The 25258-nt window shown below is 39.9% G+C and overlaps 1 protein-coding gene across 9 annotated transcripts in view; it reads right to left on the bottom strand.

The window, feature by feature from the left end:
• Positions 1-322: 322 nt before the first annotated feature.
• Positions 323-25258, bottom strand: part of arhgap12b (Rho GTPase activating protein 12b) — a 74187-nt gene continuing 49251 nt past the window's right edge. For 5 of the 9 annotated variants that reach the window (XM_023262645.3, XM_035944636.2, XM_035944642.2 and 2 more), the window contains 17 exons: positions 22339-22611; positions 18315-18455; positions 18061-18141; positions 17418-17540; positions 11844-11918; positions 11398-11459; positions 10992-11073; positions 10673-10795; positions 8437-8541; positions 8256-8354; positions 7837-7939; positions 7605-7724; positions 6609-6707; positions 4314-4391; positions 4031-4165; positions 3711-3816; positions 323-1917 (listed from right to left, as the gene is read on the bottom strand). In XM_023262645.3, coding sequence (XP_023118413.2) covers positions 1743-1917; positions 3711-3816; positions 4031-4165; positions 4314-4391; positions 6609-6707; positions 7605-7724; positions 7837-7939; positions 8256-8354; positions 8437-8541; positions 10673-10795; positions 10992-11073; positions 11398-11459; positions 11844-11918; positions 17418-17540; positions 18061-18141; positions 18315-18455; positions 22339-22611 — 1980 coding nt within the window. In that variant the 3' untranslated portion in view covers positions 323-1742. The remainder of the gene's footprint in view (positions 1918-3710; positions 3817-4030; positions 4166-4313; positions 4392-6608; positions 6708-7604; positions 7725-7836; positions 7940-8255; positions 8355-8436; positions 8542-10672; positions 10796-10991; positions 11074-11397; positions 11460-11843; positions 11919-17417; positions 17541-18060; positions 18142-18314; positions 18456-22338; positions 22612-25258) is intronic. The other 4 variants (XM_023262646.3, XM_023262647.3, XM_035944638.2 and 1 more) reach the window with 4 other exon arrangements.

The following is a 25258-nucleotide window of genomic DNA, read 5'->3' as shown; positions in this document are numbered from 1 at the left end:
ACCGCCTTCGAAGAACGGAGAAATCAGATTAATGGAAGTGGAGCGGCAGAGGTTGTGCTGCATTCGAGAAATCTCCAGAAATACATGGCAGTTCATTTCATAATTAACAGGTAGGAATATAATTGATTGAGACGTGAAAGCTTAATCACTCATTTCCAATAAGCAGGATATCAGTGTTGAGTAGATTAATTCAATTATGTAATTAAAGCCGAAGGAAGAGGAAGCTTTAGAGTTGATTGAAGGTTAAACAGCGGACTCACCTTTTCTTTCTTTATTGTCTCCATCCAACAGTTAACTTTACACTCAGATGGTGAAAACACACTTAGTTTGTCTTTTTTTTTATTAGACATAGCAATTTCACAAACAGCAGTTAGCCTGAAAATTACATTCAAAATGTGCAGCTGACCATGCACAAACACTCCAGATACACCTGCAAACAAAAGTAACAGTCGATCACGTGTTTTTTTTCCTCACAATCTGTATATTTTCATGTTTTAATTCAAATTTACAAAATCAAATTGTTCACTGGTTCACCATCAAAGCATACATACCTCAGTCACTATAACACATCTGAACAGCTAGTTTGTGTCACCGTACATATGCTCTGAAAGGGTTTAAAGGCTCTTTTTTGCATTCTAACACCCATACACTCCCATACAACAATATTTTCAGTACCGCTCCTCTTCTCTGAACACTCTTTAAGATTAGCTTAAGTGAGGAAAAGGGTCAACAATTCATATGAAATGGTAACATCACAGTTCCCAGAAATCCACTTTGCTGTTTTTCCAGTAACACCAGGGGTTCAATGATGTCTCCTGCCACTGAGGCAACTGACAATTCATGAATTAGCACAGACGACGAGCCCCCAGCAGCTTAACGGAAACTTTACCAAAGCACGTTAGACTACACGACACACAGTTTGTACAAAGTGGTAAGACGAGGATGCTTCTGGTCAGCTTTAGTTCCATTTAGGCTAATTCACTCGCACACACAGGAGGAGGGTTCGTCCTCCGTCGTTCAAGTCACGAGGTTAATGGCGAACACTGGTTGAAAAGGGAAAGTGCGGGTGTGGAGAGGGGGTGTCACAAAGGTGAGTGGGACTGTGGGAAGTTGAGGGACACGATCTGTAACTCCACTTCATTCAAGTGCCAAAAAGACAGTCTGTTAACACTGATTATTTTTTCCACCTGATCCAAAAGCACAAAGGGCTTACACATCACAGACAAAGCTCCACGACACAGAAAACATCTCCAGTTCAGATTCAGTGAGGTGAGGAGGTCGCCGATTCGGCCTTTTAATGCCACAGAAGCAGCAGGATTCCCACTGCCGTCCACAAAGTCCGCTCGGATTCCACCAGGAGGCAGAGAGTGCAGTCGGCTCTGCTTTGACGTTTGAATTACTGGCCACAGGGATCCAGTGTATGAAAAACACCTGAATACTCAAATCCACCAAATCACATGGACGTCCACACATCATCACGGCACCACTCTGAGAAACTGTCCACCGTCCGGCACGCTACTCGCAGCAGGAATGGAAACTGAAAAAGCGAGTGAGATCTATACACCTTGTTTTTAAATTCATCTCCAAAACTTCTGTAAGTGCAATACTTTCGTAAACTGTCAATGAAAGGAACTTAGATTTGCTTGGTCCACAGCAATGCTCAGTTCAGTCAAAGAAAAAACGGGAAAGTGGAAAGAAGTCCATGTTTGAAAAACCCAGCGTCCTCCTCTGAGTGGGCGCCTCTACCTACCAAAAATACTTTCATACTCGAGCAGTATGAGCTCCACTATCTGGTTCTGGTACACCATATGGACCGCAATGTTTCCCGTCTCGGTCTCAGGCCGGAGCAGTGTGGGTCCGAACACAATGGCCACACTCTGGGTGGTCATACGGTTGGCCTCTCCATGGTCTATCACCCTGAGGGGAAGGAGAAGTAGAACAGGAGGAGATTTAGAGATTAAATATGTCATAAATGGCTTTGGATGAGTGTATTTGTTTGACAATCCTTTGGTTTCAGTGCAGCTTCAGGGTTTCATCTAGAAAAACAACATTACTGTGCTTCACACACATCTTTAGGGCTAGAGATGGAGCGTAGAGGCAAGCCTCTCGACACACACTGTAACACTACAGAACGCTCCAGGCGAGAGCATAACAACCTTTTTAAATAGAATCTACATTCTTGCATTGCAGATGCACAAAACAATAACATATTCATGGAGGGAAGAAAAAAAGGAAGATTAAATCCGCCTGCTGATACACGTAGACCTCCATACACTGAATGTCATGCTATAAATTTCCTCAAGAAACACCACTTCATAGGTACTGAATTACAGCAAACCCAGCGCCATATAAATGCAAATTGGAAACCTAGGCAAATGTCATTGTGAACATATGATATTGCCCCTGGCTCCAGTGGGCTAAGAATACACGCTGGCTTTAGTTTGTGTTTACCCACAGGCTGATCAGTCTGAGGAAAGGTAAACACAGAGTCAAACAGCTGAACGGGTCAGTCCTCAGTTTGATCTGCATGCATGGAACTCATTTAAGTGTGTGTACGGCTATTCCATATCTGAGGGTAGATTAGATGGAGGTAGTGCCATATCACAAAAAAGCTTCCACTGACGTAACCAAATACAGTGAAGTAGGGCTGGATATCAAAGGTGCAACTGTGAGAAAGAGGGAAACATAATGAACCTCATTATAGGAACAGACACAGAACGAAAGCACAATTTAATGAGTTCGTCTTTAGTATTTTCTTTCCTTGGTGTCATCAGACAATTCCTGTAAGTGTTCAGCACTTGATTATTTTATATTTGCAGTATAGCATACAACTATAAATGTAATCCTGCATATAAATGGGATATTTAGAAATGTGCCTCTTCTGAGTTAATTTTCAAAATCTAATATTAAATAATATATTATTGTCATTATACCTTAGCTTCAAAAACATAAAACCCCTCTTCAGCAATTCATTAAAAAAAGCAACTCTTCCTCTGTGTTTGAATTAAGAATTTTGCAACCATGAAATGTAATTTTAAAAAAGCTCCTGATTTAATTGAGGAAATCTCTGATGTAACCACGTGTAAACTCCAAAACACATTTAAAAAATAGAAAAAAATAAACCATTTATCAGAGCTCGTGACTGTAAAAACAGACGGACTTATCAACTTTTCAACAGTCCTTCATTTCTGTCTGTAAAGTTAACTAAATCTAAGCTTAAAAACAATGTTTTTTTTTTTTTTTAAACTCCCTTTGTTCTACATGTCTCTTTTTAAAACTGGACTGTTTGCACCAGCTCCTGTAAAAAACTAAAACTTCTGTGGTCCATGGTGCAACTGACAACAGCCAGTGACAAATATTCCTAGACTTTTCTGATTCAGTGCAGACATATGGTGATATATTAGAGAGACTGAAAGGGAAATAAAGCATACTGAGCAGCTTTCAGTATTCACTTTCATATTTCGATGTGATACACACATTTCAGTTTGTGCTCAAAAGTACTGAGGATAAGCAGCAATAAAAGGTCACAAAATATGACCAGTAGGAACATCAGTCTCCCTGAACATCTTGTCAAGCATTTATTACCTCTAAATTGTAGAAGTAAGCTGCATAAGATGGAAGAATTTCACCGGTAAGCATTACTTATTTATGGTTTTTATATCCTTCAGTAAATGACAGTGAGTAATAATGCGTCTCTGCACAGTTCTTACCTCCGCAGGTGTTTGAACAAGACTTGCATTGTGTCGTGGTTGGGTTTTGGCAACTTCTTGATTAAGTCTTTGACTGAATTCACTCGCTGCTTGTAGTCGGAGCATTCTGAAGCAGAGAAACAGTCAGTGAATGCACAAGCATATGCTGCCATCTTGTGGCCACATTGAGAATAAAAACACCATCTGTGTCAAGTTTAAGAGGATTTCAACTTCTACAGTGAGGTCAGCATGTAAATAATACAAGAGTATTTTAATAGTGTCAAGTTGTGCTATAGTGTATCTGTGTAGTGGTCCCTATATGCAGTGAATCAGTTACTTACTGATGGCGTTCACAAAGTCATTGAAGGATCCGTAAGTGAAGAGAGGCTCAGGAAGCTCCCTGAAGAACATCTTGAGAGCTCCGGTGGTGACGTGGATGTCCTCCCACTTACTGTCATTCAGATCCACCTTCTCATCTGAGAGAAGGAGGGGAACCAAGCAAGACAGGGAGACAGGAAAGAGACAGTAAATTGTTAATACAAGTCTTAATCCCAGTGAGGTGACTGCTGACATCACACACACAGAGGCTGCACAGTTGGTGGTCAGACAAAGCTGCCATCGTACCGTGATTCACAGCAAAGCGGAGTTTCTGGATCACCGCCAGGTTCCCGCTCACTCTGTACAAACCGTCAATACTGAGCCCTGCAGGGGGAGGATGAGAAGAAGGGTGGACAGACAAAAGCAGTGAGTGTAAATGACAGGACTGTGTTTGTGCTTCCTGAAATGCCAAGTTGATCTCAAAGAGAGAGAACTAACAGAGGCAGACTGATCAAACACTCTTCACCTTGCATCACCACATACCTTCTGCTGCTCCTCTACACACTGCAAGAAGTCGGTACGAAAACGGTCTGGTTGATGCTTGAAAGACGGATTGATTATGTCTGATACAGAAAGTTGAAGCACCCAAAGCAAAAAATTCATAGAAACTGCAACAAATTCCTGATTCAAGCTAAGCATGATTCAGTGTGGCTCAACACACGGAATTGTGGGAAGTGTCATTCATGAGATCCCCACATCACATAGCATAAAGGTGTATCATAAATGTCCATATAGTTTCTAATCATAAACTGTCAGCTTTGTGTCACGAGTAGTTACTGATGTTTGGGTAACTTAACTGAGAGGGGCGAAGCTACAAAGATTTTTAGTTTAACCTCATCAGAAAGGATTTTCAATGATTTAAAATCTCAAAAATGTAAGCGTTGTTTTTGTACATTTTGTGTGAACTGATGCACATATAGATTCAGGTAAATCAAGGAATCAAAAGCTCAAACTGGTCATTCTTTACTGGAGCAGTGATATCCACTCAGCTTTCAGTGTATTGGCTCCATCTAAACGTTTTAGACAGGCGTTAATTCAACTGTTTGTTATTTGGAGGATGCAGTTTGTAGTATAGTTAAACTACTACTAAATCACATTACAAGTTTTAATAAAAAAGTTCAGTGTTCCTATAAAAATCAAAAACTGTGCCTGTTTTACAGTTGACTGCAAACCCTGTCAAAGTCGTTTCCTTGGGCAGCAATACTCTGCTCCCAGTACATCTGAAACACTTGAAACACTCCCTAGTCCAGTTCTGTAACATGTCAGGCACCATATGTGACTTTTGGTTTTATTTTGGTGAAGAGGAAGAAGTCACAGAGATACAAATCTAATGAGTAAGCTGGGTGTGGAGCAACTATTATGTTGTTGTGGCTAAATAATCTGTGCCAACCCATTGTTGGTGTGTTAAAGTATGTTGTTAGGTAAGAAGTTACTAAAAGACTAATATCCATAGAAATGATCCCAAGGCAATAAATGTGATGCTGTAAGTGACTGATGTGATAATTACCTCATAATCACTGTTTATAGGTCTAGAATTGTACTGAAACAATCAGACCAATCAGGACACACACTGAAGCACCACGATGTCACTGACATATGAATGATGTTGCCACTGATTACTGGTGTGCGTTTAAACAGCGACACATCAAACAAAATGATCTTAACTATCCTCTACATTAGAATCACGTCCTAAATTAACCCTGCTGTCAAATTCAACTGCATTTCTTTTGAATGTTTTCATTTATTTTGAATACAACAGATAAGGGTTTTCTGTGTTTTTCAAGAAATCGTATTAGAAAATCCCAAATAGTCTCTCTTCTCAGTCAAACCTGCTGCCTCCAAATGAAGTCTAGGATTAGACTGCAGTTAATATTGGTAGTTCTCCACTGCAGGAACTTGGGGGCTGTTTTATTGTGGCCAAAATGTTTGTGTGTTCTCTGATTGCAAGAACTGCCCCTGTAGAAGTTCTTTACTTCTGAGCAGCCCTGAAAACCTACTGGGTGGGACCGACACTGATTTGTTGAACTGCTGATAACAAATGCTCATTAATTAAACCCTCTTGATGTCCTCATGGAGTAGAAGTCTTCTCAACTCTAACATTACCATCTTTAATGTCAAATTTTCCCAATTGGCTGATATTACAAACCCTCCCTTCTTCTATTTCCTATGTATTGATAGAACTGGAATTCTATCCAGGAAGTTCTACTTGTCGTTGGGTGGTGTACTAGGAGTCAACCTTGTGGTTAATGCTGTTGGATGCTACACTGCCACGAAAACAGAAAGGTTGAAGGGGCAGATTAGGGGGCCGTTAACATTCATGGCGCCTTGTACAGTGGAAAGCTGCCTTATAAGTCAATATGTGATATTGGGCACATCTGTCTATCAGTATGAAATTCAGAAATGTTATTAAGTCTGACCTAAAAAGGTGACATTTTATTGTGACTTTTATGGAAAAATAAGCAGGGTTCTAATCCGCACAAGACATTACACTACCATCAGACTAATTAAAGGGGAGCAGGAACTGATGGTTGCTGCTCATACCTGTGTTCTCCACATGGTCGATGCACATTTTGACAAAGTTGGGCACTGATGTGTTCTCCCGTTGGCACAGGCTGGTCAGACTGCAGCCAAACACCTGATCTGTGAATAGACAAACACATTTATTTCTAATTTCATCTGTCCACTGGAAGGTGACCAGAGACACACTGCATTGAAACTCTAGCACACATTAACTCTTTTCAAACAGGGGTTCTGTAGCACTGCAGCTTTGAAAGTTTCTCAAAATGAAACTGTGACCCTGTTTGACAGCTCACCTGTCTGAGATGAAGAGAAGTACTGAGTGACTTGTGACTTGTTCTTAGATTTTGATCCATCCTGTCTCCACATTGTGGATAAAAAATAATTATAACCAATTAATGTAGTTACTGTTGTTATTCTGTGTGTAAATGCATTCAACTCTCTGAATCCTGGATGGATCCTGCTTGCTGTCTGTCTGATGCTGCAGGTATTTAATAAAATCAGAGGAAAAATTCAATCAAGCAACTTCAGCTCTTATCAACAACTTGTGCGGGGGAAAAATTATGTTATTTTTTGGTGAGTATAATTAATCTGAGTGCTTAATGTGTGTTTAGTTGTTATGGACATGATGGGATAGATTTGAAATTATAAGGCAAAGTGGGTGGAAAAGGTATTTATTTATTTTGCCACATAACAGTTATTTTTGCTCTCTGGGATGTTTTTGGATGAACATTAGTACTGAAATGTTAAAAGGTCTTCTCTAATTTGTTTCACACACTCAAAGAACTATTTCCTATGATTGCCAAACCGGTACAGTGACTAGCCGCAGTTCAAACTCAATGAAATGAATATGGAAATGTTAGTTATATTTCCAGTGTAGCTTTCACAGGTAAGTGAACATGCTGCTCATTCAGACATGAAGCCAGTACATTCATGCCTTCAGATTAACAGAGTGCAAGTCTGAAAGGAGCTTTTCACACGTCTCTTCTTGAGCTACTGAACTGGATTCTGACCGACTACCTTTGATATATCCTTTGTCTCGGACAGCCTGATATGTGGGACGACGTGTCAGGAACTTCTTGAGTTTCATCCTGGTTTTCTTCTGGTCAGATGAGTCCATGCTCACAGAGGTCTTCATCACTGAAAGAATCGTTCAGGATCTGAGTGCTTTTCCTTTAGCCAATTATACAAACAGATTTATGCCCCAATCAAACAGCAGCGTAGGGACATTAGCAGTCTCAGCTCGTCTCACCTCTGTTCTTCTTGGAGTCCCGGTGGTCTTTCTCCTTGTCTTGTTTCTCTGCTCCTGGAGACTCCGGCATGTCCTCCTCAATGGCTTCATCCGACTCCCACGCCTGGACAAGAGGAGACACAAATATATACTGTTAGCTTAAGTCAGCTTAGACTGGATTTGCTCTTAGATCCCATTCATTCCATCCAACTTTGTAGTGGCTTATTCACACTGCTGAGTATTTACCCTTTCACTGTGGTTTGTTTAAACAGGTGTTAAGTGTGATTTCAGCTCTGGTGGCACTAAACAGAGAAAAAGCCTGTACTCATATCCCAGAGATGAGAAGTGGCTGAATCACAGGTGAAGCTTATGTCTCATCCAAACAGTGTATTGATGAAAGCCAACATGAAAGGTGGCAGAACATGAAGATGCCCACTCACATGTGTGTTGATGGTCTCTGTGAGAGCCCGGTACCAGTCATTGATGACGCTGTCGATCTCTGACTGGATCAGCAGCTCTGTGCCCTGACGGGTCTTCAGCTAGGGAAGGAAAGGATCAAGAGTGAGAATTGCACAACTAAATAATGTAGAAATGTGACAGCAGGTCCACTGTATGCGATACCTCGATGACATGTTTCTTGCTCGACTTGTCCTTGGAGGCCCACTCCACCGACCCCCCACGCAGATCAACAGTGAACTCTGGCTTCGACTGATTGCTGCCGAACTTCTGGAATCAATAATTAAGATACAGCATAAGAGCCAATTTCACAACATGATGCAACACAAAAGTACATCTTAGGACAATCTGTGAGTGAATTGGAGGATGTAGTCATGTAAAAAACAAGAAAGACAAAAGAGTTTCATTCCAAAATGCTATGCAACTTTTTTGGGATGCAAATTTCTGCACAATTTTCTGTAGTGTAAAATCATGCCAGAATCAGAATAGACACTGAACCTTCTAGAATGTTCAATTAAGCAATAAAATATAGAAAAAACATTGGTTATATTCATTCATATTTGCATCTCTATCTTCACATACAGCGCAGCGTCTTGGAGACTGCTGCTGCCATCAGCTGTCAGGACTTTGCAGAGGCTGCCCTTTGGAATTGTGGGTAACTGCTATTATTCTAAAGGAATCTAATAACGTATCCATAAATGATGTGCTTGTGTCTCTTCTGTGCTGATTGCTGAGCTGGGCTAATATAGCCTCTGGAGGGGCTGGAGGTCAAAATGTACGTCTGCTTCTAGCCACACCTGACTGTAGAGCAGCTCAGGTGTTTTCTTTGCTGAAAATATGAGCCACCACGTTTTCTGCTGTGTTATGTTTTAATATCATCTTTCCTCCTGTGGAATGGAGCTTCAGGTCAGCAGTCAGATGGTCAATGGGCTGGTGACACTGTTTCACCCATTCATAAATACTGTAAACACTGTTTTGAAACTCTTTATGTACAGTCAAACATTTTTAGTACTGTCTAACAAGAAAGGCAAAAACATTATTAGTTCTTGTTATTAATATGTGCATATTAATATACACAGATGATTTGACCTAAACTACTTCAAGCATTTTAGACACCAAATTAAAGCATTTTTTTTTAAAAAGCAAATTTCACCAGTGCTGTGATTAAATTGTACTTTGTATAATGTAATTTAGTGCTACAGAGAATAGTGATAATCACAGTGGGCCTCATGCAAAAATATTTTCGTATTGTCACTCTAAATCTCTCTTTTGTTTACACAAGTGTTCCTCGTCAGATTCAACAAACCCTCAAAACTCCAAAATGTGCAAACGGTGAGACCTGATCAGACACTATCTCTTACAGGCTGGTGCATGAAACCTTCCTCTAAATTGCAATATAAGGCCTTCATTTGTGCTTTGGGAGGTTTCCTCCTTGAACGTTAAGTCAGATGTCATAATATAACTAAAAACAATTTGTTAAATTGGAGGAGGGTGTAATAAAGACATGTCACAGTCACAAAAAGAACCGAGAAAACTGTGTCACACATCTGCATTATATACTCAATACAGCTCTTCAATGTTTTGAATTTTTTTAAAACTTTGGAATTGCAGATGTCAGTCATTCATGCCAATGAATTCAGTTAAACTTTTTTTGTACTCTTGTTAGTTTTCTAAATTTCCTTTGTACAGTGTAAAACAAAAGTGAGTACAATACCACCAACTGTTAAATCATTCTAATTTGTACATTTTCTCTATAATTGCATTGATTCTTTATTGAGTAGCAGGAAATTTGTTCATATATAAAGTTAAAAATGAACAGTTTAGATTCATTATGTTAAAATACAGGCACTACAGTAAGAGCTCAACACAACAAACTTGTGCTTGTTTGTCAGAGCTACATTGTGCATGGAGCGCACAATGTTGCTTGCGCTAAAGAGAAAAATCTACAATGAGAAAACTAGTGAATGCAGAAAAATAAGTTATGATTTCTTTTGTTTGTATAAGTGCTTCTTGTATGAGTCCCAGTGTTTTTACGCATTTCCAAATGTAGTTCCAAGCACTAGGAAGAATGTAGAAATTTAATATCATTACTGCAACAAGAATGCACAGCTGAATTCTCATAAGACTCAAAAATACCATAGTTAGGAGTAAGACATTGGTTAGAATAAAACATTAACTTTTTATATGTTTTCTTGCAAATTCAAGAAAACAAAGCCACAAACGCCTCATTTAATCTTTCTATCCAAGTGTTTTTGTCTCAAGACTGAAATTTCAATTAGAATCAGGTGAATCAAGCTTCACAAACACATCAATCAGTCTCCTGGTCAGTCAAAACAGGGGTGAATAAAAAAAAAAAAAAAGACAGGCAGGAGCAGCAACGCATGCAAAGAGAGGGACATACAGCAGCAGCCTGCACAGGCCTACAGTTCACATAGGAGACAGCAGGACGGGGCTTGACTGAGCGCTTCCAGTTGCTAAGAAGAGTGAGGAGCAGCTCTGGGATAGAGCCGCTGCGGTAGTATGACTTCAGGGAGGAGAGGAAAGAAGAGGAGAAAAGCAAAAAAACAGAAGATGACAAACTTCACAGCACAGATGGCATGAAGACAGGTGACTATGCAGAGATACAGAAGAGAGAAATGTCACAGAAATGAAAGGAATGCTCATAAAAGTTTAGAAATTCTGCTGAAGCATGAGCCTCAGGGTGCTGATAGGATACGTACCCAGGTGGTGCTGCCCCCCTGACCCTTTGCAAAGAGCAGGGAGGAGCCCTGCAGCACAGTCCACGAGGAGGTCCAGTTCTTCCTGTTAGGATCAAAAATAATGAAGACATTCAGGCTCCATGAATTCAGAAAAATCTCTATTAAGTACAGGGTGTCCCTAAAGTCTGGACACATAGGCAAAAATACATATTTTCAAGAAATGAAGATTTTAACAACATTTTAGTCAATATATTATTTTTTTATATATTGAAATTAATAGATATTTGACAATTTATCAAATATATATTCAATATAATAACCATATTTGATCTGTGGAGGCAAAAAAATAGTGTTAATGAGATTTCCTATGTGTCCAGACTTTAGGGACACCCTGTATATCAAGCATTGAAAAAGTAATAAAACTAACCTGACTTTCTTTCCATTCTCTGTGATTTTGGTGACATTGAGGACTCCACACTTCTCTGAAGGCTGAGGACAGAGAGAGACGATGACAGGTAAAAACCTGATCTAAGTATAAAAATATACAAACACTCTCACACACTAAAGCTTGACAGCAAATGGGACATTGTTGAGATTAAAAGCTGATGTGTTAACTAATGCCATGTCCAAATATCACCAGCAGATGGCACACATACTGCAGCAACGTGTTAAAATTGTTGTATTATTGCTGGTGAAAATCAAAGTTTTAGCATGGTGTTAGATTTGATGCAGTTAGAATATAGCATGCAGCAGATGACAGAAACTAGGCAGAGTATTCAGAAGGTGAGAGATGAAAAGTGTTTTATTTGGATGCAGTGAAAGCAGGAGGATGAGAAGTGCGATATGGTGTGCAGTGCAAGCTGGGATACTAACGGTTGAGGGGTGCTTAGGAGATGAGGGGCAGGAGTCAGAGTCTGGAGAGCTCTGTTTGGGCACCGGAGCACACTCCTACCAACAAGAGGCACAATATGATGAGTTGCTAATAACTACCAGCTAACTACAAGAAGACACATGAAGACAGTCAGTCTGAGGTTAGAGAGGAGAAGAAAATGGATACGGAACCTGGAGTGAAATCAAAAGATTGTGTCATTGTTAAATCAGGTCATCAGAAGATAAAAGACGGGTTAGGATTCAGTAGCAAACAACATGCTTTTCATCATCTAAGAGAAGTGTATTAATTCACAGATTTTCAGTCCAAGATGTTGCTTCTTTCCATCCTGCTGTAACTATAATCCACGACAGGAGAAAAAAATTTTGATTGGGTGAGCTACTGGCTGGACTGAATCTTGCACAGATGCTTATTCTAAAAGTCACGCTGACATAGAATCAAAAAAGATCAGCTGTTGATTAGAGAGGGGCTGTGGACGGTACCAACTTTATCACGATACAGAGAGAGACGGAGTCTCTTCTTTTGCGGGTCTGAACCAAATCGCCAGAGTTTGAAGGAGAACTGCAACAAAACTGCCACAAAGTTAGCCTCTGATACACAGTTTTTACTCTTAAAAGTGAATAGGTCTGACTGATATCACTAAAGGCAGGGCTGCAGAATGATACTGGCGTATCTTGCATCCCATTCTTTGAATGAAGAGTCTGAATGAAGACTGACAGATAGATAACATCTGTCAAGCTAACATTTACAGTTTTGCCTGTTACATATAAATAAAACACTTGAAATAAAGAATGACAGTAAAGGCTGAGGTGACATATTTTTGAAGACTGTGAGGTAACTGACTAACTGCAGATCATGACGCAACTCCACTTCACCTCATAATTAACTTCATAAAGTTTTGGTGATTTAAGACTTGATATTTGCAAAATCTTAACCTGAGGTGAAATTAATTATATCTTCAGTTTATTTCACTGAGGTTGTTTGATATCATTCCTATAAAACGGAAACAGGCTGCATCCTCACTTGCTGAACATCTACACATTGACAGTCCCATACGTAGTACACTCTAGTTAGTAGCTGGCAGTGGGCTGTTCACAGAGAAGCCTCTAGTTTCTCCACACAGTTAATGCAGCTCACACAACTCAGAAAGATATGAAATAAGTGGTGAAAATTTACCTGGAAATAGTGAAATAAGGCATTTGAATGTCAAACTTATCTAAGATGGGTCCAAGTGATTTCACATGGATTACATGTACTGTTTTCTAAAGTGGAGCATATTAAATGTCACATCGCAGTCCAATATGTTCATTTACTTTGCAAAGAGAAAACGGTGATTAATATTTCATTTACTGTGCTGCTCTAACACTTGCTCAGCCATTGTGATTAAACATAGTGCTTCTTCTTCACTGGCTCAGTCAGTGTCTGAGTCAGAACCTGTCTGTCCACCAGTCTCTCCTCATTCTGTTTTTTAAAATAATCAGCTATAGATGTTTCACCTTTAGAACATGGTAACAGACATGGATTGCTCCTCATGTCAGCCAGGGAGAGACAAAATGAGCCAGGGAATACAAAAATGTTGTAAAATTTGTTGTTGTATATCGTCGTCCTGCTCCTTACTCTGAGTTTTTATCTCAATTCTCAGACTTTTTATCTGATTTAGTGCTCAGCTCAGATAAAGTCATTATTGTGGGTGACTTTAACATTCATGTTGACGTGGACAGTGACAGCCTTACGACTGCTTTTAATTTAATATTAGACTCAATTGGGTTTTCTCAACATGTAAATAAACCAACTCATAGTTTTAATCACACCCTTGACCTCGTTCTGACTTATGGCATAGAAATCGAAGTTAACAGTATTTCCGCAGAACCCTCTTCTTTCTGACCATTTTATGATAACATTTCAATTTACAACAATAGATTGTATAGGAGTTAAGAATAAATATCATTACAGTAGATGTCTGTCTGACAATTCAGTAACTAAATTTAAGAAAGTAATGCCCTCTCTAGTTAATTCAGCACCATTTACTGATAAAATGGAAGGCAAATATTATAATTTTACCCCCACAGAAGTGGATTATGTTGTTAATAATGCTGCAGCCTCACTGTGTACAACACTTGATAGTGTTGCACCTGTAAAAAAGAAAGTTATATCTCAGAGAAGACCTGCACCTTGGTATAATTCCCAGCTGCGGACTTTAAAGCAGGCGTCCCGAAAGCTGGAAAGGAAGGGGTATTCCACTAATTTAGAGGAAGCTTATGTAGCTTGGAAAAATAGTCCAGTAATTTATAAAAAAAAAGCTCTTCATAATGCCAGGACAACATATTATTCATCTTTAATAGAGGAAAACAAGAACAACCCCAGGTTTCTCTTCAGCACTGCAGCCAGGCTGACAAAGAGTCAGAGCTCTGTTGAACCTTGTATTCCTTTAGCTTTGAGCAGTAACAACTTCATGAGCTTCTTTACAAATAAAATTATTACGATTAGAGAAAAAATTAATCTGGCCCTTCCTGCAAATGTCACAGATGTATCATCGAGTACAGATGCTTTAGAATTGGCTGTAAGACCAGATGGATATTTAGAATTCTTCACTCCTATACATCTCTCTGAACTAATTTCAATAGTTTCTACATCCAAACCATCTACATGTCTTTTAGATCCTATCCCAACTAGACTGTTCAAGGAGGCTTTACCTTTAATTAATTCCTCAATGTTAGATCTGATTGATCTCTCTCTAGTAACAGGCTATGTACCACAGGCTTTTAAGGTTGCTGTAATCAAACCTTTACTTAAAAAAACTACTCTTGATCCAGATGTTTAAGCCAACTATAGACCAATTTCCAACCTCCCATTTCTCTCTAAAATTTTGGAAAGGACAGTTGCAAATCAATTATATGAACATTTACAAAGGAATAGCTTGTTTGAAGAGTTGCAGTCAGGCTTCAGAGTGCATCATAGCACAGAAACAGCTCTGGTGAAAGTTACTAATGACCTTCTCATAGCGTCAGATAATGGACTGGTCTCTATACTTATTTTATTGGACCTTAGTGCAGCATTCGATACAATCGACCACAAACTTTTATTACAGCGACTAGAACATTCTATTGGCATTAAAGGGACAGCACTGGACTGGTTTAAATCCTACTTATCAGACAGGTTCCAGTTTGTGCATGTCAACAATGAGTCGTCTGAGCATACTAAGGTTAATCATGGAGTTCCTCAGGGTTCTGTCTTAGGACCAATACTGTTCACATTATACATGCTTCCCTTAGGCAATATTATTAGATAGCACTGTATTAATTTCCATTGTTACGCTGACGACACTCAATTGTATTTATCTATGAAGCCAGATGAAACTAATCAGCTAGCAAGACTGCAAGATTGTCTTGAGGACATAAAGACCTGGATGACCTATAATTTCTTACTACTAAATTCAGACAAGACCCAAACATCTTAGAAATTTGCTTTCAAAGCATATAGTTTCTCTGGATGGCATTACATTGGCCTCCAGTACTACTGTGAGGAACCTCGGAGTTATCTTTGACCAGGACATGTCCTTTAACTCACACATAAAACAAATCTGTAGGACTTCCTTTTTCCACCTGAGAATTATGGTGAAAATCAGGAACATCCTGTCTCTGAGTGATGCAGAAAAATTAGTCCATGCATTTGTTACTTCTAGGCTTGACTACTGTAATTCCTTATTATCAGGTTGTCCCAATAGCTCTCTGAAATATCTACAGCTGATCCAAAACGCTGCAGCCAGAGTACTGACGGGAGTTAGCAAGAGAGATCATATTTCTCCTATATTGGTTTCTCTTCATTGGCTTCCTGTTAAATCTAGAATAGAATTCAAAATCCTTCTTCTGACATATAAAGCTCTTAACAACCAATCTCCATCATATCTTAAAGACCTGATAGTACCATATTATCCTAGCAGAACTCTTCGCTCTCAGACTGCAGGCTTACTTGTTTTTCCTAGAATCTCTAAAAGTAGAATGGGAGGCAGAGTCTTCAGTTATCAGGCACCTCTCCTGTGGAACCAGCTCCCAGTTTGGGTTCGGGAGGCGGACACCCTCTCTATTTTTAAGACCAGGCTTAAAATCTTCCTTTTTGACAAATCTTATAGTTAAGGCTGATTGGGTGACCTGGGGGGGGTCAGCTGGTGTCTTCATTTGCACAACTGACTTCCCCTTTGTCCCTTAGTTCTGCCCCTAGTTATGCTGCTATAGGCCTAGGCTGCTGGGGAACCTCTCTTGATGCACTGAGCCTTTCTCTATCTACCATTATATTTAATATATACCGTTATTGCATTACACTCACTCTGTCTCTCCCTGTGTCCTTTCTCCGAGTGTCCCTGGTCCCTGAGCTGGATGCTTCAGATCTGTGGTTGTTCTCCCACCAACTGGCCTATTCTCCATCTGTGGGATGCTGCTGCTGACCTTCCTCCCGCCCACTGCTTCCAGCTGCCCATTTCTACCAATCTACTCTGCATCACCCTCACTATACTTGATATGCTCATCTATTTACTGTTTGAATTTTACCACCAGCTATATATGTAGTATATTTATGATAGAGCCATACATCATAACAGTAAACTATGAATCAATTTCAATGCTAGCTTGTATTTTGTATGTATCATCTAGCTTATCATACATGTATCCAACTGTGTGTTATATGTTCCTTGTTCCCCACCCCACCCCTTCTCCCATCCCTCCCCTTTTACCTCTACCCCTCTACCTCTACCCCTCTACCCCTCTACCTCTTCTGTCCCTCTCAACCTGCCCGGCCACCACTCAGATGGGTCCCCCCATATAAAGAGCCGGGTTCTGCTCAAGGTTTTTTTTCCCCGTTAAAAGGGTGTTTTCCTTGCCACTGTCACCTTTGGATTTGCTCTGGGGGTCAGGCATATGGGTTCTGTAAAGCGTCTTTAGACAATGTGACTGTAATTGGCATTATATAAATAAAATTGAATTGAATTGAATTGAATTGAATTGAATTGAATTGAATTGAATTGAATTGAATTGAATTGAATTGAAAAAAAGTCCTACTTTAGACTGCAATGGCTGATGCAGAAGCTATCTGAGTTGGTGGGAGCTGACATAACAGCCTAATGATTATCATGTATTTTCACAAATGGGACCACATGAAATTTTAACTCACACTCTCTGACTAGTGCTATGTCAGTCTAGGGCCAATACGTATCAAACTCGGAAAAGTGCCAGTAGGTAACACTAAGTCAGTTTTTTGCTAGTGTTAATTTAAAGTGGGCTTTCACTGTCTTTTATTACACGAGGCAGACCTTCCTTTCACTTGAATAATTAACCACTCTTTGTCCTAATAAAAAAAAAAAAGAGAGACAGATTAAGCCATTGTAAGCCTTTCCCTCTGTTGAGCTGAAAGCATCATTAGCACTTAGGGATTAAACTCACTGCAAGTGCCGATAAGAGAGACCACATGAAAAACTTACAGTGACAGGACAGCCTGTGTCTATCAGCGTAACACTCTGTTTAACCCACATCAGCTCTCAGATTTTAATTCATTGATAAACCTCCTACCTTATCGTTGAGGTCTAACACGTAGGTGCTGTGCCTCCACTTGGTGAGGACGATGGGATCCTGCTGCTTCCTCTCCAGACTGCGACTCTTAGGAACCTCACCAGACTGAGGGGAGATATTGTACTGCAGACACAGAGAACAAAGCTCAAGTTTGCTGTCCATGAAGGTATTCCAGCAGATCCTTCAGTATCCTCTCTCCCCTACCTCTCCTTTTACTGTCCACAGAACCATTTGACAGAGGAACTTCCCTTACACAGCAGGCATTGTTTTCTACAGCCACCTGTAAAGTCCACTGAATGAATGCGTGTCTGCACTAGACTCCGGTTCATTCACTCTGAGAATGGAGCGGTCTATTCTGATCTGTTCTAAAGCCTTCAGATTAGTGGGGAAGGAGCCACTAATAGTCAGTCACTGAGAGTTCTACACAGACTTGGCTCATCTGTGAGCTCCTCAGACACTCATCCACTTACAATAGCAGGACCTGTCTTAAGATTACAATTAAAGTGTGTAGCAGGGTAGTGGCGTTAGGTGATGTAATGTGAGAAGATTTTCCTTTTTCACAATAAGCTTTAAATGGGACACAACTGACATAACAGGAAAGACAAAAGCACATGGAAAGGTAATATTCAAAAGGTAATCTTACCTTAGGCAGTTCCCATTCTGACCTGGATCCATCAGCACTGTAGTAGTAGGGTCGACCTTGTTCATCCACATGCTTTATCCACTGTAAACACACACACTGGTCAGCATCAAAGAAGAAAATAAAATATGCACATTTGATGAGAGTGTCATTACTAGCGGTGACTGTAGAGTAATGTGACAATGCTGAGATTGAGCTGAATCATCTAAACTCTTCAAAGTGCAATGTAAAAAAAACCCCAAAAAAACAGATTCCACCTTCTCCTGTGTGTATTCAGACACGTAGAGGGTGTGTCCATGCTCATCCAGTTCCTCAGACCAGCCTCTAGGGGGCGATCCATACTGGCTGTCAGACTGGCTGGAGTGGGTGCTGTGGCAATTCTCCTCAGAGGACAGCGGCTGTGGAGAAGGAGGCTGAATGAGATGGAGGCTTTATGACACCAGCTACAAGTGAAGCATTAGCAGAATATACACAACAAAACACAGATGACAACATTACAACACCAACAGCAAAATCTGCATTTGCTCTGGTGCTCAATACGTATTTTGTGGTATTTTTTAATCCCCTGTGGGACACCAGGGAAATATACATTTGGTTTACCAGAGTATTTACTACTTCGTCATTACTGTTCAGAGACAATTGTTGCCCTTGTCACATATACTTGATAGTAGCTTAACCTACTGTTTAATATTGTGTAGTGGTGGGACGCGATTAAAAAATGTAATCTAATTAATTACAGGCTTTGTAATTAATTAATCGCAATTAATTGCAGTTTTGTCAAATAGCAATATTTGACACAATAAGTGAAGTTTTTCAATTAAAATAAAATTGTGGTTGACAGTTGAATCAATGAATAGACATATAGGTGTTTATTATTTAAAATTTATTTTAAAAAAGGGAAAATGGGACATATAGAAAAAAGTGATTTTGATGACTTAAAGCCTGAATTTAGTTGTTTTTTCCACTGTATTGCACATAAAATCAGCATAAGTAGTTCAAGGAGATTCAGAAAGTTGAAAATCCAGAGATTAATTCTGTTTTCATCTTTTCTGGGTCTGATAAATTGTGTAATTTTGATGGTTCTTTTTATAGGAATATCAATTTTTATTTATGTAATTTTTTATAAACAAAAAGTTTATAATTAAGTTATTAAAAGAGATATTTTTGTTGTTTAGGTTATTCCTCCTCCAAGGAGGCAGAGCCTCGACGGAGTAAAAACTTAAACCACAAACATGTTTCATTTCTATTTATCTGCATTTTTCATCTCTCTGCTACATTCACAGATTACCGCAAATCTAAGTGAAATTATAGCGATTTTATTCAACATTTTAAGACTTTCTGTAATCTCAAGCACTGTCTAGAAAAGTGGTCTATTATGGGATGGCTACACCGTTAGCCGTTAGCATGACTCGTAGCTAACGTTAGCTCTGGTGCTAACAGCAACATGTTTTACACTGAGGTGATACCGTCGGCTTGAAGTGCTGCAGTGATCAGAAAAGTCTTTGTTGTAAAATTACCACACAACCAGGCTTTTATCCAAGCTGCCATCAGGAAGATTTTTAAAAGGAAAATTTCTGCCCAACAAGCTCAATGTCGTCTTCCTTCACTTTTCACCAGCGTCTGACTTCACTCAGTGCTTCCTGTGCTTCTTCTTCATGGCTACAAACAGACTTTAGGTTCATTACCGCCACCTGCTGGGCTGGAGTGTTCATCAGAGTTACCGGTGTGCCAGAAATGATAGAACTGAGGAGGGGGCAACAAATTACGTTAATATGTTTAACGCGTTATTTTCGGTGCAATTAATTAATTAATTAATCGAAATTAACATGTTAACGTCCCAGTCCTAATATTACGTTTTTATACACAGAAACAAATACTGTGCATGGATACAGAAACAGATGGAAAGGGGACAACATGATAGCCGAGTGGTCAGGGTGGATATTATAATGGTGCAAATGTTTTCAAACAGTGAGTCTCTGGTTTGATTTCCAATTAGTCCGAACCCATGCTGAATGTCAATTCTCTGTTCTCCTTCCTCACATTTCTCTCTTATTGTAACTATTAAATAAAGCTGAGAATGCGAAGAAGATTGCAAGAAGATTGATACCACTCTCAGAAGGATATGGGAAATACTGTAATGTCCGTGTAGTTTCTCATTCATCCAGGTCATGGTTATCCAAAGTTGTTTAACGTCCAGTTGGATTGATTTAAACAACTTTGGAAATACTGTAATATTCTGCTGGTGTGAAATAATCACACTTTCATTGGTTTGGCCTTCATGTTTATTTACTGAAACATAGTCAACAGAATGGGCTACTGTTCTGGCCGTAACCCACGCCAGCTCAACGTTACTCGCCTCGGTCCCAACAACAAGGGGCAGAACACACACCATAACTTCCCTAAACTTGCCTAAAAGTCTCTGCCAGTCAGCATGTACTCTGTCTTAAAGGAACAGAACGTGAATAACTCAGAACATTACAATACAAAGCTGCAGCTAGCCGTCAGTTAGCTTAGCAGTTTTGCTATGCAAAATATGAAAAACAGTTGGACTTTGTCAATTTGTTTTATACATTAAACAAACGTGCCACAGTGTAAAGTGTTAATTTTGTTAATAAAGTGACTTACCGGCACATTATTTTACCTTTTGACAGTCAAGCTAGCTGTTTGCCTCGATTGCCACATTTTATGCTAATCCAAACTAAGCTAACCAGCTGCTAGTCACTGCTTTATACTTAGCACACAGCCAAGAGAGTCATATCAGTCTCTATTTCAATTCAAAAAAGAAAATCAATAGAAGTACTTCTCAAAATTACCAAAAGCGTAAAATCTTACTTCACATAGTAGCTAGTAGCTGTAGTATTAGTATTAGTGGCTATTAATAGCCACTACTATTGGTAGTGGTAGTGGACGGCTACCATTCCCTTAAACTGACCCTCCAGTTGTTGATTTAACGGCATAATTTTTTTTGCCATGAAAATAATCTCCTGCTACCTTGAAATGCCTTAGATGTAAGGGGTCAATCTATATGGGTTTTTAAGGGCTGATATCCATACTGACTATTTGTAATCAAGGTGACCAGTAATCAATATTTAAGGCAAAAATGAAAATATTGGTGTCATAATTGAGAATAACCAACTCTGACACAAAACTTTGTTGAAATGCACTGAAGATTCCACCATCCCAGCGTCTGCTGAGTTGGGCGGATCGATCCAAATATCGATATCGATACCAGCGTCGGTACTGATATTGAATGATACCAGTGTAATGATATCGATACTTTAGTTTCAGTTTTTGTCCTGTATGTCTGAATTGCTGCGACTTCATCAAAGAGGTGACCTGACTGACCGTCAGAGATCCTTCTGTCACAGAGTGCAGCAGACTGCATACACTACCATTCAAAAGTTTGGGGTCATTTAGAAATGTTCTTATTTTTGAAAGAAAATCAGTTTCAATGAAGACAACATTATTATAATTAATCATAAATCCAGTGTAGACATTGTTAATGTGGTAAATGACTATTCTAGCTGGAAAAGGCTGATTTTTAATGGAATATCTACAAAGGGGTACAGAGGAACATTTCCAGCAACCATCACTCCTGTGTTCTAATGCTACATTGTGTGCTAACACAATGGTGTTGAAAGGCTAATTGATGATTAGAAAACCCTTGTGCAGTTATGTTAGCACATGAATAGAAGTCACCTATGACTGTTCATAGAAATTTAAAAAACTACTCTGTGCTACTTAATGACAAGTTGTATATTGGAGTAATCCAGCCATACTTGCTCAAACCAGTTCTGTAAAGATGACACTGCAGTAAATGGAAGCGCCACATGGAGGCAGTGCTGGACAGTTGATGAGGAAATGGCAACCTGACAGGAAACCACGATTTCCTTTTATCAAAAGCATTCTTGTTTCCTACCTTTGACAACCACAACAGCATTTTAAAAGTCCTTTGAGGTTCACCACACCTTCACCACAACTAGTTTATTTAACATGAGCTACCAGAGAGTCCATTTACAGACTTTCTCTGTGAGCACCTGATTCCTGTGTTTCAGGCATGTGATTGCAACTACTGCTTTCTTTGGTCAAACAGGAGTGGAAATGGTGATGGTGTATTTTGTGTATGCTTCATTCTTAGTAAGAAGTCAATGTGGGGCATATAATCAGGAGTCAGAAGCTCTCACATGACTTTTTATGATGTTTATGACAAGATCACAAAGAGAAAAGGATGAATTTTAGCATCACTTCAATCTCTGGTGTGACACTAATCCGGACACTCACCTCACTCTCTGCTGTGCCACGGCTGTCTGCTCGGATACTGCTGGTGCTGCTGCTGGTGTCCCGGGTGCGTGGCGGCTTCCAGGTCCGCTCCCCCGTGGCTCGGTTGTAGTAGAAATGCCTGCCGCTCAGGTCTTTGTGGGTCTCCCAGTCACCCAGGATGTGGAGCGGGGAGCCTGAGGGGACGGGCGGCAGGCTGGACTGGGAGATCTTCAGCTCCTGGAGGTTGGTGTAGACCGGCGAGTCGGACCGGCCCTGACCTGTAGGTGACGTTGTCTGGAGGGAGAAGAGGGGAAAGGACGGTCAGATCAGCAAATCTCAGGTATTCATTCAAGATTTAATGTAAGATCTGCATGGTCTACGTTTTCCTGTTTTCAGGCTGATATTCCCTGACTTCTCCAGGGAATTTTTGTGTTCTGACTTTCTTCTGAAAATTCTATAATTTTCCAGGAATTCCATAACCAGAAGGAGCCACGAAAACACTCGAATGTCTGCTGAGATCTGTTGGAATGTTCAGTACAGCACAAAAACCAGCAGCTATCACATCCTGGACTCCACTGTGTAATGTGATCAGTTGAGATGTTTGTCGCATCAAAACTTGAATTAAAAACAAGCATACTGTATTTAGCTGCCAATATATAAAACTGCAGCACAACAAATCAACTCCTCTATATAAAAGAATGAGAGTGAGGTGAGTGAGTGTCTCTGACAGTCTGCATGGCAGGATGCAGCTGCTGATCAAATCAGGTGCCACATGTGGTCTGCAGATACTTTAAATCCATATCAGTCTGATTCTAACTGGGTGCTCAAACCACAAGGACTCAATAATGTTATGTAATCATTTATCTGGCAGCTCAGAGAACAGAGAGAAACGCTAAGCTAATAAAGTGCCACTGGTATTTTAATGCAAGCCATACAATAACAGACAAAAGATGAAGACTAAAGTGTTCTTCAATGATTTGACCTCTCAAATGAGGGTGGAATAACAAACATCTGGATTTCTGAGGTTCCTCTCAGAGGTCTGGACCAGTTGTTTGGGACTGCAAGTAGCTGAGGTATATAGTCAAAGGTGACTTATTCTAATATTCTGCTATTTCACATGGGGCATTAAAATTTATCCCAGTCTCCATTATTAATTCTACCGCATTTATATGTTTGGTATGGTGACATCCTTTCTAAACTAATAGATAAATGAGTATTGCTTGTTAAATAAGGCTGTTGCATTACTATGTTATACAGAACTAAAACAGATAAATAGATTCAGTTACATGCCTGCTGCAAGGATTAAACAGTCTCTTTTCAGTAAACAGAACAAGCATCCTCTTAGCAACCATGCCGCCACAAATATTGCTCAAAGTTGCGCAACAAAGGATTAGTTGAAATAAAAACGATGGGGAAGCAAGCAAAGATATGCATGTTGCACGGCAAAGGCCAGAGGAAGCAGAAGCAGAGATAAGATACAACCAGACTTCTGTGCAAACGTTGGTGTGAAGTGTTGATAAGGGAAAAAAGACTTTAATCAAACTGCTAACAAAGATGATTAATAAACACCATGTTTTGCAATGAGAGCATTACTCCATTTGATAAATTCAGGGGTGTGAATTGTAACTATCCATCCATCAGCAGTAACAGCTTAAACCCAGGTAAACTATGGACAGCTCACCACATCACAGGGCTAAAACAAGGACACATTCACACTAATTACCTCCCATCTCTTCGGAATAGAGGAGGAAACTGGACCACCAGCAGAAAATCCACAGAGAACATGCAAACTCCACACAGAAAAGATGCAGCCTTCAAACCCAGGCCCTTTTTGTTGTGAGGCAACAGTAGTAACCACTGCTCACCATGCCACCCAATTTGTGAATATACTTGACAGGTATTTGAGATTCAGTTTCTTTTCTAAGTAACCACTAACCATAGTCAATGCAAAAAAACACTACATGGCCCCACAGTGTCAGAGTGTCAGTGCAAACACTCATCAAACACAGCTTTTAGGTGGTCTTTTAAAACTTGGCAACAACTGAAGGTCACTCCACAAAAGGCAGAAAGCCACGTTTCCATGGCTACAGCTCAGAGCATTTAACGTTCTCTGAAAATATTTTGGGGTTTTGGAGCTGAGTCCTACAGACCAATGCCAGCCTCGTGTCTCTCCAGAGAAGATCCAGCAGCACATGTACAGAAAAGAATTAGGTATCAGAGACTGTGCCAGCACTGCACCTCTCCTCTGTTTGTTACAGGTGAGGAATGTGAGGGGAGACACACTTCAGTTAGCAGGATTTGAACCGCTTTCAGGACACAGATGGGACTTCCTGCCGGTCTTGGAATAACAGGAATATTTTTCACATAAATTATTATTTAATATCCTGCACACATGCTGCAGCAAAGCAAAGGTTTCAGTGGCGTCCTGCTGTTTTCAGTTAGGTTTGCCCAATGATTCTCTGTTTCAGTCCAACACACAAGCAAGTGACTCAAGCAATGAGACGAACTACAGAGATGATGGTTTGGCTGAACTTGGGTTCAGACTCATGCCGCACAAGCAGAATGGGGCCAGAATGCTGCAGCTTTAATTGGGTTTTGAGGGAATAATGCGCTAATGATCAAGCCTAAATGTAAATGATTGAGTGTGGCTAAAAAGCAAGGCTGGGGTCAAAACTATTTAGATTCCACTCAGCCCAAACAAACCCGACTGTATCCGGTGGAGAAGTAATTAACATGCTTTAACGTCCATTCAGACAGAAGATAAATCAAAACATTTTTCAGCGGTTTCTACTTTCAGAGAGTAATTCAACAATCACTGTCGACAGAGAGGAGTGTGCACACGGTTTATTGCTATGAAAAGCAATACGGGTCCACTGACATGCACCACATGCCACAATCATTTATTCTCATTTTATTCACGCTGCCTTCAACTGCAATTTAA

This window comes from Amphiprion ocellaris, chromosome 22 (genome assembly GCF_022539595.1).
Source record: "Amphiprion ocellaris isolate individual 3 ecotype Okinawa chromosome 22, ASM2253959v1, whole genome shotgun sequence".
NCBI classification, from domain to species: domain Eukaryota; kingdom Metazoa; phylum Chordata; class Actinopteri; family Pomacentridae; genus Amphiprion; species Amphiprion ocellaris.
Note: the sequence above shows the minus strand (reverse complement) of the source record. Positions and strands in the feature narration are given on the sequence as shown.